Source organism: Spodoptera frugiperda, chromosome 18 (assembly GCF_023101765.2).
Source record: "Spodoptera frugiperda isolate SF20-4 chromosome 18, AGI-APGP_CSIRO_Sfru_2.0, whole genome shotgun sequence".
Classification (NCBI taxonomy): Eukaryota; Metazoa; Arthropoda; class Insecta; order Lepidoptera; family Noctuidae; genus Spodoptera; species Spodoptera frugiperda.
Window position 1 is genome coordinate 10,471,814 of NC_064229.1, and position 16,195 is coordinate 10,488,008.

General features: G+C 35.8%; 1 protein-coding gene across 15 annotated transcripts in view; it reads right to left on the reverse strand.

Moving 5' to 3' along the window:
* Window positions 1–758: 758 nt before the first annotated feature.
* The window catches only part of LOC118278249 (phosphatidylinositol-binding clathrin assembly protein LAP), a 44,207-nt gene continuing 28,770 nt past the window's right edge, over window positions 759–16,195 (reverse strand). For 2 of the 15 annotated variants that reach the window (XM_035597385.2, XM_035597383.2), the window contains 12 exons: window positions 15,540–15,707; window positions 14,643–14,781; window positions 13,331–13,476; window positions 12,686–12,866; window positions 11,258–11,314; window positions 9,762–9,942; window positions 8,725–8,877; window positions 8,172–8,468; window positions 7,564–7,672; window positions 5,890–5,989; window positions 5,318–5,389; window positions 759–4,688 (listed from right to left, as the gene is read on the reverse strand). In XM_035597385.2, the coding sequence (XP_035453278.1) occupies window positions 4,575–4,688; window positions 5,318–5,389; window positions 5,890–5,989; window positions 7,564–7,672; window positions 8,172–8,468; window positions 8,725–8,877; window positions 9,762–9,942; window positions 11,258–11,314; window positions 12,686–12,866; window positions 13,331–13,476; window positions 14,643–14,781; window positions 15,540–15,707 (1,717 nt within the window). In that variant the 3' untranslated portion in view covers window positions 759–4,574. Of the gene's footprint in view, window positions 4,689–5,317; window positions 5,390–5,889; window positions 5,990–7,563; window positions 7,673–8,171; window positions 8,469–8,724; window positions 8,878–9,761; window positions 9,943–11,257; window positions 11,315–12,142; window positions 12,200–12,685; window positions 12,867–13,330; window positions 13,477–14,642; window positions 14,782–15,539; window positions 15,708–16,195 lie in introns of all 15 variants that reach the window. The other 13 variants (XM_035597388.2, XM_035597386.2, XM_035597391.2 and 10 more) reach the window with 11 other exon arrangements.

Below are 16,195 nucleotides of genomic sequence, written 5' to 3' on the forward strand. Positions count from 1 at the left end.
TTGTAACTGCATTTAACAAAATATCTCAATTGCTAGTCTCCAAAGATGTAGGCAGTTTTCATCAGTTTTTACGATTCCCACTTGCAAAAGGGGTGAGTCTGCCATGTCCCGGGGACTTTTTTGTGGAATAGGGGGCAAACGAGCAGACGGGTTACCTGATGGTAAGTGATCAACGCCGCCCATAGACGCTAACACAAGATGAGTCAAAGGTATCCAAATCAGCCAAAAGAAAAAGAATACTCTCTTTTCTTGAAGGTTTATTTCAACTTTGCATAGATTAGGTGTTTTATTTCTGATTAACAGTTCTACTTATAAAGTATTCCATCAATCAACTACGCAATTCTAATTCTAGGCTTAGTTTCAAATTCATAGCTTATTAGTTCTTACAGCGGATCCAGGAATCGAACCTAAAAGCTAACGCTAGCGCGGCGTCTGCACGGCGCATACGTTATTGAATGCATACGCTGGATAAACTCAATTTGAAGGCTCTAAAACCATTTGCCGAGCAGTTTGAATATTTAGTAGTCCGTATTTTTTGACATAACCTGGGATTCGAACCCAGGATTTTTCTACATCATAACTGACTGAAAATTTGTGATGTACGGTATTTTTCTTACGTAACCTGGGAGTCGAACCCAAGATTTTTCAACATTGTAACTGACTGAAATTTGTGAAGTACGGTCCATAGGTATCATCCATAAATACTATAGGTAGGTCTTGACAAAAAACGTAAAAGGATAAAATGAAACACCAGTAAATAACTTTTATTAATTTATTGTGTTTATAGATAGATCAATCGCCCCACTATTTGAGATTCAACAAGATAAGTACACAACTTTCAAAAGCTTTAGAAGTTACAATAAATTATTGTTCGTACGAGAGAGAACACTTCACTCCTAACAAAAATATATTTTCCCTCACATTTGTAATTACTAAATACATTCGTATACATTGATCAAAACTATTGAATCATGGATTTAATTTACTATTTTATTTGCACACAGAATTTTCGCACTAATTACCAGAGTGATAGAATTGGAAATTGTATTTAGTAATTAAAAAGTGATTATAGATTACCGAGCTAATTGTTTTTAACAGCTATACATAACTTCCGATAGACACCTATGAAGTGCTACTTTAATACTGTGATCTTGAATATACGACTAGGTTCACCATTGTACTGGACTGTCCTAGGAATGCGCGTGTACTGCGGACAGTGACAAAGCTTCAAGCATATCTCTCTAGGACAGACCAACTCTTACATACAGGCCATTACATAATTTATTGTATTGTCATAGGAATAAGAGGTAAACAGACACGCAGTATTCTAGTACATAGACAAATATATTCCTCCATCTATTGATAGCCGATCTATTCTACTATAAAGGAAATTCTACGACTTTTTGAACTTATATCTCCATTTGTTTTGGATAGGCTCAATCTGGACCCTTGGGTTAAAAAAAACAAAGGGGTAAACAAAATAAAAAACAAAAAACATAATATTAATTGATTTATTTATTACTTTTCATAAATAAACTAAATTGAATATCTAAAGACAGAGCTAGTAAATAACATAGAAGGGGGTATTTACATAAAAAACGTAACTCAGTAGGTACATTGATAAAAATAAATGAATAAAATTTACAACTTAAAAATTTTAAAGGCCGCTATGAGTACTATAACTAATTCAAAAGTGTGGTTTTAACTAGTATTCTCTTATAAAAAGAAACTTAAAGTGTTAACTAAGAGCGAATCCCGCCTATTTCAAATAAGTCAGTCGAATCCACCTGACATCACAGCATCCATTTAAGAAGTAAAGTATGGCCAACTGAACATCTCTACAAACCACTGGACTTTCTTTGTCAATATATTCAAATCATAATACTTGTAAATTATATGAACACTCTGCTGTTAATGTGCTAGAGCAAACCTTTGATTTTTCCTATATATTGAAATACACATTAACGATTTAACAGACTATACTAACATCAGAGTTGCCATGAATAAAATTTTTAAAAGAAAAAATATTGCACAAAAATATTAGCAATCATTTCAAGCGATGAAATAATTCACAGATCTCAAACATATTGCAAATGATATCATATATCATTAATTTGGATAATCAAATTAGCCTAACATTTAGCACTATCGTTGCTCACTAAACACGCGTAGAAAGCCAGCCCGGACTGCGCAATACTACCAAAACCAGGTGCAAGTGAACTGGGATGAAGACATTCTTACAATAAGCGCTGTACCACCTGACTTCAGCAGTACAACTGAACATCAAACAATTTCGGAGTAACACAATATAGACGGTCACTAGCCTTTGAGGAAAGCTAGCTGAAGTAACGTAAAGGGTTTAAATTAGCACTGTGTACTATGCAACACCTATATTTACATACACCATTGAATCACACGGCTGAGCTATTCAAACATTACATTTTGCGTATATTCTAAATACATAATTATCATGTTTATACATCTACATGTACCTGTGAATATATATTTTATAAGTAACACTGATTATAGTGCAGCAACATTGACAGTGTTGCCATACGAAAACCACGGGTGTTTCGTATTATTTGTAATTTTATTATGAACGAGTTAACGATGGCAACGTTTACACAATACTTTGTCCAAACGATGGATTTAAGAAAACATTCATAAAAATAAAGCATACTTTAATACTTCGACATATTGGATTGCAGTCTTTAGAAATGAAATATCACAAGAAGCGAACGGTTTTTCTTTTCTTTAATAAATACATTTGTACAAAGTATTGCTATTAACTGTTAAGACTATATAAAGATAGGGCGTAGACTTACGTTCCGATATATTTGGCAATATCCAATTAGATTTTTAAGTCCATAATTTTGCGTAACCATGAAATTACAATTTTTAGCGCACCAGAACGAGTTTCGATTTGGAGCGTTAAACGATTGTCCGTGGCGAATTTTGGGTCCCATTAACATGACCTTTAGATTTTTAGATATTTTTCCATACAAGTGAAAATTTTGCGTTTCCAATGGATCGTGCAATGGGGCCTCTAATATAGCAAGCACCTAGTTCATATATTCACAACAGCCATACATTTATAATATACACCCGTAACATCTAATGTTATAACAATCTAATGCATAACCCTCTATACATAATATTCTATATGACAAATACAGTTTTTACATAACTGGAGGATATGGAAACATGTATTGTTGAACTTTGAATTGTATTTTTACCCAAACAATGGATTTGGTGTAAAAATTACACTCTGTCCAAAACACGTAGGCTTAATATATGACTAAATATGCAAGTATTTATTTTTATACACATAATATATGGATCAAGTTACAGAATAATATTATTAAGGGTGTCTATGTGACGTCTACCCAGTATAACTATATGATTTCATTAACTTTATTTATGCATCCGATGCTGAAAGTAAACATTACGCTTTCAACCCAACACTGGAAAGAAATATTACAAAAAGAAACTAGAACTCACTTCAATTCCAATTCATAAATACTGACTATGCCAAAGGTAGGTAATAAGCTAAGTTAACGAGTACCTCATAATAAATTATCTTTCACTTTGTACAAGTATGGAATGTGATGTGTATAATTTTGAAGAAAAAAAATAATCTTTCGCACCTTTTTCATAAGACATTTCATGATTCATAAGTCAAATAACGCAAAGTTTATTGAATAAAAAAGAACATAAGAAATCATCGAAATAATAATTAATTAATATACATAATCATATCAGTTTCTATTCAAAACTAAATATTGATGACATCATAATCTTAAACGTTTGGATTTAACAAAATATAATTCATAAAAATTGCAATAATTTTGTCTCAATTCAAAATTAATTAAGTATACAAATGATAAATAATAATAACTGGTGTTTAATTTGATTTCAAGTTTCTGTATCAGAAAATTCCATTCAATCGTTTTTCCCACCAAACTATTAAATACAGGTAACTTTGAAAACAACTAGTTTTTTCGACTGGCAATCCTAAACTCATAATGAACGTATGTTAAGGGCGTAAGTTCCGTTCAAAATTCGCAACTAAACGGTGCACTTATAAGGTAGAACCTACCGATCACACGTCAGCTGACATGACATAGATAACCCGACTGCTATGCACCGAACAACTTGAAATAATCAAGCATTTTAAGCTTAAAGAAGAAGACAGAAAGAAATACAAAGAAGTAATTAACAAATAAAATGTATAATTATTATATTAGCTTGAGTAACAAGACTTAAAAACTAGAACATTTATTAAATTTCTTCGTTAAAATAAATTCAAATAAATTGAGCTCAAAAAAACAAAACTACCATAATTTCAATTCCAATAACCTATTACAATAATAAAACTATACTTGGATAAATTTGACTAATTAGACGAATACTTTTTGCTATTACATCGAATCTATAAGAGTGTATATTAGACTGGCATCTTCTTATACTATAGGATCGCTATGTGTGTAGCGGTGTCCTGTGGTTTAACGTGGAGTGCAATGAGCAGTCGGGTTTTGTTATAAACGTAAACCTTCAAGTAATAAAGGTGGTGCTTAACTGAACTGGTTGGTGGTAGGCTGCGGTGGCACGGCGGGTCGCATCGGTTGAGCCATGCCCATCGGCATCATTGGCGCTCCTTGCATGCCCATTACCATGCCTGGCTGTTGCTGTGGGTCGGAAATCTTATCGTTAAGATAACTATAGCTACAACAAACCTTAAGTATGACACTAGAAGGTAAATTCGCCTTTCAAATACACGGCTAGAAAGATTTTGCCAAATAATCAAGGTTTAGAAGAACACAGTTGAGCATTCATACAAAATTAATCACACTGAATGACAACACTTAACATTCATCAGAAAATGTATGAGGTGACATGAACACTATTCATGCAAACGTTTCATACAATCATACAAACCAATTCACACATGCAGGGTCTTTCAAACTGAAGAGACTATGACAATTTTCAGTTATTTCCTGATTTTGGTTCAATGATTTAATAGTAATAATATTTAATGCTAATTATAAAACTTTCAAAATTTCATAAAACAAACAAGTCAATGAACCAAGATCTGAAATAGGAAGTAAAAATTTAACACTAGAAGGAACAATAAATCCTAAAAAGACATTACAAATCGTGTTTCATCTCAGCTGACATCTCCACGTGACACAAGCAAAACAGTGTCCTCCAATCAACTTGACAACTCTCGCAATTAAAAATAAAACTAATCTACGCGTGTTCTACGCTAAAGCAAAACAAAAAATAAAACGGAACAAAAAATAAATAGCAAACTTACCATAATATAATGCGGGGGGTGATATGCATGAGGCATAGTATGGGGCATTGGTGGGAGTGTCATGCCTGGGCCCTGTAACGCAAAAAGGAAGGCATGCTACGGGAAGAAAGAACATAAAAGAGCGAGCTTAATAAGCAAACAAGGTTTTAGCATAACGATGCGACATTTAAAGCAACAGAATTGCACAGGAGTTGCTCTAATGCTGCTTGCTGCAATTTGTTAACTCGTTTTAACATTGAATGCGACACTTTAGTCTTTTTAGTTGACGTTTACAATTTAGTGTTGCCATTGTAAGAACACTTCGCGACATTTTTGACATTTTAGTCAGTTTTTAATTTTGTACATGGAGATTTTATTGTCAGAATCGTGCACTCCATTACGCTTGAGGGAGTGTGTCTAATTGAGCTTGCTAACAAAATGAAGCGGTAACAAAAATATAGTGCAAATACATTTAAATAAAATCACCTATAACTTCAGAGTGTTTTACTAGTTTTTACTATATAAAAGCGAGAATATGTCGTGTACAATTCTGCCAACTAAGTTCACTACGAGTTTCAAGCTGTGTGCCTTACCATTGGTCGGTAACCGGCGCCGGTGGTCGCCTGCATGGGCTGTGGCGTCCACGTCTGGCCAGGTTTCGACGCGTTCTTCGGCGAATTCCACTGCATCGGTCTAGTCGACACCAGAATGGTGTGATTACATGCGTCGTAAGATCAATCGCACGACGCAACAACAACATTTTATACTTTAAAATGTTACAAATAAGATTCTTTTTCGTAAAGCAAGTATTGTTACTTAAGTGCGATTAACCGTACTAGTATTGAAAACAATTATGTCAAAATTGACAGGAACGTTTTCATAACAAGTTGCCGTTCATACGAATTAACATTTCTAGTAATGTAATCCGAATATGAAAGGCAACCTAGCTAATATACAATTTAAAACAGAATTAAAATACAAACAGGTGCTTGTATCACGATATGTCCGAAGAGATATCGTGACGTTCAACTAGCTATATTCTTACTTCACTCGAATATAACGCTTAAGTTTCAGTCAATAAGTTTGAAAATTGCACTTCGTTTGTTTTTTGAGTAGTATAGGCCAATGTTCAGTGTTTATATGCAATTTGAGCGTATTTTGCGTGAGCACTGTGTTGTGTCAAGCTTGGAAAGTGAAGCTTGTGTGGAGTAAGGGATAAAGCATTTTGAACTCACTGACAGACAATCAATTCAGTAATCTGTATATTTACACATAACTATACCTAATGCGCTCTAACAAGGTGCGGCTGACAGATGCCAGTATGACGTTGACGTCTTTCTTTAGGGATGGACATTAGAAAAATCTTTCTTTATCGCTATCGATACTCGCAGCATACATTTAATTCTCTTTAATTTTTTTATTAAATGTGTGTGTTATTTAGTTGTGCAGTCTAACTACGTGTATATATTGTCAAAATAAATATTTTATGACCGAGCCCTGAGGTGTTTCAGAGTTACAGTTTTACAGAACCGTGAAGAAAAAAAGGATATATTAGTTTGTATATGTTAGATTAAGTACCACCACGCATTATCAATGGCGCCGGAAATGTCTAGAAAAATGCCTACTACATATTTCTGCTCAGATAATGTCACTGTGGTTTGGGCAGAGAGAGCCGCGTCTACAGTGGATTTACCCACATAATTAAAGGTTTTTTAAGAATGATAATTGAACGACGCACGATTTTCGTTTTTTATTCTAAAAAACATCGACTACCTATCCATCGTAGCCGTACATCCCATCACTAAACACGACTATGGCTTTACATTATACGCATAACACTTTACTTTATTTTTCATTTCATTAGATTTTAATTGAATACTAGAACATTCCGGTTGGTTTTAATTTAATTAACTACGCTTCCGAATGATTTAACATAATACGAATGTGATATAGCTAAAATATTAAGGCATAATTTTTAAATCGCAGCAACTTTCAAGAGTGATACGAAACGTTACTGAATCTGTCAGCCGCACCTTGTTAGAGCGCATTAGGTATAATTACATATTTTACAGTAACAGTTATTGGAATGAGAGGACCAAACTCATCAGTGCTGCCATCTAGTGAGCGCAAAAACGATAATCCCTTACTTCCATATTTGATTAGAACTTTTGACTGAAACTTCACTAAACTACAATTTTAGCACATGACAATGAGTGTAGGAATAAAAAATATTTATATTTATTTAATTTTAAAGTATTTTCACTCACTTTTGTGCTGTGGCTGTCTTGTTGATGGTGAGGTTATTGGCCAACTGGGCGAGTGAGGAGTCCAAGTCACCAGTCAACACCTTGCCTTGTTGCTGCTGTGGTTGCTGACCTGTAATGTACCTTAGTCAGTTGGAATGAAGTCTATTTTTGATCACAGTAATGACAGCTAGCACAAAACAATATCTTGATAAATAAATGTAGATTTGCAGCCGTGATTAAACAAAGGTAAGCTTGTCAATGCGGTATTCGGTTTGATTTCAGCATAGCATAATATGCAGTGAAAATGATTTGGTGTGTTCTGGTTTACAAACGAAGAAATCACGGAGTGTCATGCTATCATCAGATTTCAACCAAGGATTACGACAATGAACGTGTTGCAGCAAATGCAATTAAATACAAACAATAATAACACAAATAAAAAACTAAACACTGGCTTATTTACAAAATTAATGCGACACAACCAGTGCAAGGAACAACTAAAAACTAAAAGACCTGTGAATTAAAAATTAATAAAAAGCACACACGACGATGTTTAACTGGCAACTCTGCAAGCTATTAAAAAAAAACAACAATGAAAAACGGTCCATTTAAATGTTTGAATATCGAACCGGTCGCTCCCATCGGCATCATGGGCTGTCGGGCGGGCGAGCCGAACATCATTGGTTGAGCCATCGGCATTGACATGACGTCACTGAAAGGCTGCGCCGCCATTGGTTGCGGCTGTTGTGTGATTGGCTGCTGAGACTTAGCCGGGGATCCACCCAGAGACATGCGCATCACGTCTTCAAGGTCGTCGAACGCTGATTTGGGCTGTGGGGGAATGGTGGGGGGAGGGGGACGGGCGGGTGACGCGGAGATTGGTTGGGTGAGGTCTCCCATACCCATGAACGGATTAGCCGCGGCAGCTTGCACAAGAAATATTTGACATTTTAAACAAGATATACATTATACATAATATAGAATTTTACAAAGTGTTCCCATCACCACAAATAGATTTTTATTTAAAGCAAGGTTTGGGCTGCCGTGCCATTATACTTTGAAATAGCAGAGTATAAATCACAAAGAATACAAAACAAAAAGTGTTTGTATTGGAGTAGTACAAGTTCGGTACAGCCAAATAGCACGGCAGCCCCAGCACAATGACTACTAGTGGAAGCTCACCTGCGGAATCAGTGTTATCGAAAACGTTAGAGAAGTTAGCCTCGGACACAAAGGAGTTGTTCTGTTGCTGAGGCGGGAAGGCCGCGAAGCCGTTGCTCGGCTGTTGTTGTTGTTGTTGTTGGGGCCACATCGGCGTGCTCGTCACCGGCGCCGCTAAAAGTGTTGCCGCACTTAATAACAATGCAGTACTACCAAAATGGTAGATTTTTTCTACAATACTACCAAAAGATGGTAATTAAAAATTTTTAACTGGTAATTTTGGCCTGATTTCCCATACATAACAATTTTATTGTAGTGTAGAAATCTGTCTTATAGGCATATTAACCAGATAACAAATGATCTCTATAATAATGAGTTTATGAGTTTTGTTTTGTGTACTGCATCGGTATTCAGTTTGTTGTGGCGACTTACCACTTTCAACTTTAGGTGTATGTGAATAGAGTGTATAGTGCTCCAACCATCCCCGTTAAGCTAAGGGATGTGCTTTATAATACAGTGTGAAGGGTCTAGGGTCTAATTATGTGTAGTGCTTACCCAATTTTCCTATCTACAAGCACCAGATTATTTACAATCGTGAGTATATTTTACTAAGATATTTTCTCGAAAATGTTTCAAAAACTTCACCCTATGTTTACCTAAATATGTTTGAAAATAATTCCTGTCTTTTTGTAGAATTATAATCTGCTTTCTTCTCAACATGTCCGACGTAAAGTTATTATGATTAGAAAGAAAATTAATTAATTTATGTACAGTATTAATTGTCAATAATAATTACGGTAGTTTTAGTATTGTGAGCTTTAGTTTAGTGATTTTAAATTTTCTGTTACTTAATTAGTTTCGAATTCTTACTTAACTTTACAAAATATTTTGAACAATTATAATTACTTATAGTATTAAATTACGTTAATTAATGTAATAAGAAATTTATTATTGTCTTTTGTACTTTTTAACTACATTAAAATATCTTCTATTTTTATATCTTACACTTAACAGTATTTCTTTTTTTGTGTGTGAAATAATCTCATGATCCCTCTTACCTCCAAACATATTATCAGCGAACGGGTTTCCAAGAGACAGCAGATCATCAGAAGCTTTGCTAGTAGTACTGGTAGTATCAGCCGGAGCAGGGCCGAACAAGTCCACTATGGACTGTGTCTGACTAGGCGCAGACGATAGGAACGGGTTGTTAGCCGCGTTCGTCGGAGACTGCACCTTATTCTGAGGACGATAGAGGTTGTTTTTAGTTGTTGTTGTATATTTCAGCGAGGGTACACCGTCACCAATGAGGTTTTATGTTGTTGGTGGATAAGAATGGTCAATGATTTGTAATTTTTTGTTTTAAGAACTTGTTAATAAGATATATTTTTGTTTGAACATAGTGAAACAAGATCCGAAAATCGAAATTCAACCTTATTAGATAGCAATAAAATTACAATTCGTCATTGACATTCCTACCCTTAATATGTAGTGGTTTTTTCTGAATGTTTTCACCTTTTATGATGTTTTGTGCATGTAATGTATAGTGGAAAATGGTCGTGTAGAATTTCTTTTATGAATTAAAACTATGAATAAAATGGCAATGTTTAATTTAATTCTGTAATATCTAAACTATGTGAGCGTTTAGATAATATAGCTTTATGTATAATGACTTTATTATAATATGGTACTGATATGTGCAAGTAATGAATGAGTGTGTTGTGACAAAAATCTCAAATAAACACAAAATGTGATGGCTCCCATTGTTTAAAGTCAACAGGAATTTTAAGAGGCATTGTATAATAGAACTTATTATTTGTACATAAAGTCCTATTCAAATTACACTTGAAGATTCAAGGTATATTTATCAAAAATTGTACCATAAGTGGTTCTATTAAAGTCTATTATACAATGCCACTAAATTCTCATATGATGTTGAAACCTTTTAAAAACATATCACAACCCTTGAGCTGCACAGCCGCGATGTAGTGATAACCCTTAAGTCGGTGACATTCACAAATGTATATAAAATAACAGCATAATATAAAATACCCTCCAGAGCGGACGCACATACATAACACATACAATTTTTTTCTGATATTTTCAATGTACACATGGCAAAGAAATTTTCGAGTAAAGTTTAGAAAAATTAAAACATTTCTTTGTTTATTTTGATTAATAAATATCCTATTGTCAAAAAAGCTTTCTTATAATTTAACACTGGATTGTGTCAATTACAAGAATTATCAATTACAACAATATAAATTATCAATTACAAGAATTATCAATTACAACAATATAAATTATCTGTTCATCACAACTTGTGTCAGTCAGATCACGGAATCTGAGCCATTTCACACACAATGCTGCTTAGGAGAAAATTCTAGAGTAGGGAAACTTTTTTAAATCTCTTTGCCAAGTGTACAATCACACACAGAACATCCATCATCTGACCAAAACGACATGATATATCGATAAAGGCGACAGCAGACAGTATATGACACACTGAGTCCCCAAGCCCGTGCCCTAAGCAACACATAGTACCCTGTTCTCTTACTACTATCTCTGATATATCCTCCTCGCCTGTCCACTCTTCGCCTTGGTATAATCGAACCTGAAATATTTATGTTAAGCCTATTATAGGTGGAAGGAAGTGTGGCTCTTGGAGAGTACGCCATTTCGTTGGCGATTTTTGTGTTATAAAGTCTTTGCATTTTTATATTAGTGTCCGGGCAACATGATTTTGACTAGGAACCAATCTTTGTGACCTGGGAAATAGACCAGGCTATTATCAGTAGAAATAAATGCCACATAAACATCTTACTTTATTACACAAGAGTAAAGTTCAACATTTTATCGCATTTGCATTGAAGTTAATTTCAGATATTTAATTTCAGTTTTTTTTCTATTTCAATGATTCTCTATTGTAGGGCTTCCCTCATCAGTAGATTTGTCTACAAGAGATAGAATTTTGGCAAGATTTGTATGCAGCTAGTATCAAAATACTCCTTTATAATATTTTCATGGTATAAACAGGTAAATGAACAGGCGGATCGCCTGATGGTAAGCAATCGCCGCCGTCCATGGACAGCAGATGCGTTGCCGGCCATTTGGGGGTTAGGAATATAAGAGTTGTTGGGGAGTCGGGGTTGGGAATATTGAGATGGGGAGTAAATGGGCCTTTGGTTACCTCATTCACACTGTTTCACGTCGGTTTTCTGTGAGGCCGTGTTATCACTCCAGTCGAGGACCATTCGTGCCGAAGCATGGCTCTCCAACCAAAATCAACCAAGACTATTAAGATTAGCCATTAATGGCGTGTAAGTTACCGGTTCCAACGCTATCCGAGGGTTGTGCTAACATGCTGTTACAATATTTTAGTTAATGATAATTATGATTGGTTTCCAACCCTTTTATTAATCACTTCATGATGTAAACTCACTGCAAATTGGAAGTTACACCTAGCTAATATTCCTTTAGTGGTCCACGCTCGTATGCCCTAGGCGTTAGGTAAGCAGAATTAATAAGGTGTATTGTTTGAAGATATTTGTTTTCTTATACTTGATTGTTGTATGGGGATAGGCAATATAATTGCTTGAATGTCGTTTTCTTATTGAATTTATTAGGGTTTAGTGTTAATTATTATTTAAAGCATATTTACAGTTCTTGTAGATGCGACTAAGGTGTTTAGTTTGGGTGTCCAACAATACCAAATAAAGACAAGCCCATAGTTGCAATGGAACTCCTTTGGAATACTGTTTGACAATAAATAACAGTCAAGTAAGTGTATTCAACAATAAAAATCACTTCAAAGTGGTCCAACATCTTCCACCCTTCTTTATATAGAAAATAGTTGAAAATAGTCTAAAGACTATTTCAAGTTCCCTTCTCTGATATCTTCGACTCCATCCGATACCGGTGGGACACTGGTCTTTAATAATTTCAAATATTACAATCTTGTCTTAAAATAAAGAGCTATATTTACCTTGTACTGGTTCATAGCGGCCTCCTCCTCAGCCAGGGCCTGTTGTTTGAGGGTGTCGTCTATGAAGAGTGGCGAGGCCCCGTTGGGCTGGTTGTCCAGGCGGGTGGACGCGGCCGCGTTACCGAACGACGATGATGTGGAGGATAGAGCGCCCATCACGCTCGCCACGTTCTTTTGGGCGCTGAAATGGTTGTGGGAAGTTTTGGTTAAATAAATGTGTAATAAGTATAATTTATTATTGTCTGAGAAGTCTACAACGTTTCAGGGTCTCCTCATTACACGGTATACAGTGGTCACATTTATAATTTTATAGCCTCTTTTTTTCTGCCCACAATGCGGGCGTGTAGAGATTTTAGAAAAAAATATAATCATTAAATTAATAAAATAAGGTAATGGTAATCAGCATTTCAATTACACCATTGTTGAGCCCTACTATTATTATAATATTGTTTCTTTCCATTCACGGGACCATAGGGCCTAGGGCCTTTGGAAGGCTACTCGAAGAGGCTCATTAAACAATTATTATAATATTGGTATTATTCATCGTTAAAGATATCCTTGATAATATCATATAGCTTTACGACAAGAGACTTAAATAGGCTTTTGCATATAACAAAATCCTAACCTACTATATTCAATACTCACCTAGCGGTTTGTGTGGGAGTATTGGCAGCGGAGCCCTTCTTGCCTTCAAGGGAGGCCAAGTGTCCCTCCAGGGCGTCCAGGAGACTGCTGGGGGCTTTGGTCAGGTCGGGGATGTCACCCTTGTCTATACCCACGTTCTCTGCCACCTAGGGAATTAAGTTGATAAGTATGTTATTATGAATTTCTAAATTATTGTACTTCAAAATGTAGTAGTCAGAAAAGATACAATATTCAACATCAATTAACACATTCACTGCCAACGCGGTCAATGCTGACCGACACTAGCGGAGGATTTGCCTTCAACAATTTTCAGTTGGCAGTTAAAGACTCAAGTTATTTTTCAGTCTGTAGTCCCAATCTAAGTGAGAGGTTTAAAATATATAATGTATGGGACTGAGCTTTCTTTCAAGATGATCAACTATTGAATGTAGAACTGCAGTAAAGAATGCCTAATAGAAAACACTTCATTTGATTACTTAAATTAATCATCACCGAAAACATTCATTAATTACTTATCTCTTAAAAATAAAGAAGACATATTTTGTAAAAAAACTTCGTCAACCTTGACATTGTTACAAAGAGAAGTGTATTTACAAAATAAACATTTCTTTTATAATGTTGGCAACACATTTGTTTACGTCATTACAGTTATTTATAGTGTGGTAAACACGCCGAGCGAATTACGTGGCGCCCCACCTTCCAACCATTACTTGTAATAGGTACATACCAACAATATGTACGTATATGGGTACGTAGGTATATCTATACGTATTGATTGACGAAAGTAACGCAACGTCTTACTCATAATTTCATTCATTTATGAATTACCATTTCTGTCACAGAATTAATAATACCAAAACATATTCGACGATTTTCAACATTTATTGCATTTGGAAAATCACTTTTCGATTAAATTTTTGAAGATGCCTATTTGTTGGCGATGTTTATTTCCGTCTATCGCTGGGGATACGCTTCTTAATTTAGTTTTCAAGCTTTGTAGTTGTGGTAGATGGAGAATAGGTTTGATCAAGCTTATAAGCTGTTAAGTTTTTAAGTTAAGCTGGTTTCTATGAGGATTTGATCCGAAAATTCGAGATTTTTTTCTCAATAAAATTACTAAGTGTTGATTTCGACTCGGAGCTGCGGACCGTCTAGCGAGTTACTAGTACCGGGGCTCCAGCTCGAAAAGCAGAAGTATAAACGGGGTGGATTTTAGTCAATAAGAGTTGACACTCCCTCTAGCGTCACCCAAGGCGAGAGAAGTCATTAGATGATATTACCTCCTCAAAAAAAAAAAGTGTTATAGATTTACCTTCAAGAACTCTCCGACCCTATCCATCCTGATGAGGAATTTCTTATAGAGGTCGAGAGCCTCGCGGCAGTTCTTCTTGTTCATGTCGAAGTACTTCTCCAGCAAGTTGATGATGCCGTCATTGTAGCACGCGAACAATCTGGAATGTTCACAAGTTCATTTTAGTATGAGAACAGCTTGTATTATAACTCTCGTAAGGTATATTATACTTTTGTAACTCTTTGATATGCGTCGCTTAATGTTGCTTATAACTATGAGCCCTTAACGTGGCTTGAAACTAGTCGAGTTACAACGTCAAACCATTACGTGAATAAATCATAACATATAATGTAATGAGATTTTGTCTTCTTTTATTTATAAAATTAGACCGATAATTTTTCGTTATTGAGACAAATGAAGAGGCAATAGAAGGATGCGGGCCTATGATGATGATTGACAGCTTGAGTTCGAATGGATGTCAATTCTCTTTAGAGCAATTATGACTGAATAAAATAAATCTTTAAGCACACTTTATAAATATATATTTCCATTTTTTTTTTATGAAACAAGCCGGTAATCGAGCAGTCGTATTACCTGATGGTAAGCAATCGCCGCCGCCCATGGACACTTGAAACACCAGAGGCGTTACAAGTGCGTTGCCGGCTTTTTGGAAGTTAGGAATTTAAGGGTTGTTGTTCGGGAATCGGGGATGGGGAAGATTGGGAAGGGGGAATTGGACCTCCGGTAACCTCACTCACACAACGAAACACAACGCAAGCGTTGTTTCACGTCGGTTTTCTGTGAGGCCGTGGTATCACTTCGGTTGAGCCGGCCCATTCGTGCCGAAGCATGACACACACACTTATAATCCATCCATCTATAGTTCTTAATGGTACTTGGTAATGTTTCGAGGTTTACCTGATGAGATCTCTGAAGAGCAACATGAAGCACATGTTGATGACTCCGTTGGTGAGGTCGTTGGCCGTGCAGTCGAACTCCAGCAGGCCGTCCAGCTGCGCCTGCAGCACCGGCAGCGTCTTCAGCAGCTTCTCCGCGTTCATCATGCGGAGGGAGCCTTCTTCCTTACTGAGGAGTAATTTCAAAGACTTTGTTAGATGAAGTTACTGAGTAATGTGTGGTTGAAATGGGAATTTTAAGAAAAACAAGTATTGTTTTTCGCCTTACATGCGGTTTTACGGGTTTATTAGAACGTATTATATTCCACACCATCCTAAGGTTTAACTTAATGAAAAACAAACTAACCGTTTACACTTTAAACCAACGAATTCTTTTCCTTTTTTTTAAAAAAAACGTTGCCCACCCTAGGATTTTCTCCTGTGTCGTGGGTGCATTTCCAAACATACAAGTTCACATACACATGACAGTCAGACTCGAAACAACTATTTGTGAATCACACAAAAGGTTGTTCCGTGCGGGAATCGAACCCACTACACATTGCGCGGCAGCCACTCACCTAGCCACCGCGCCAACCGTGCAGTGAAAAAAGCTTTCTTTCTACATATTATTACTACTCAAAACATCAAAGTCATAAATATTTAACCAACCATTCAAAG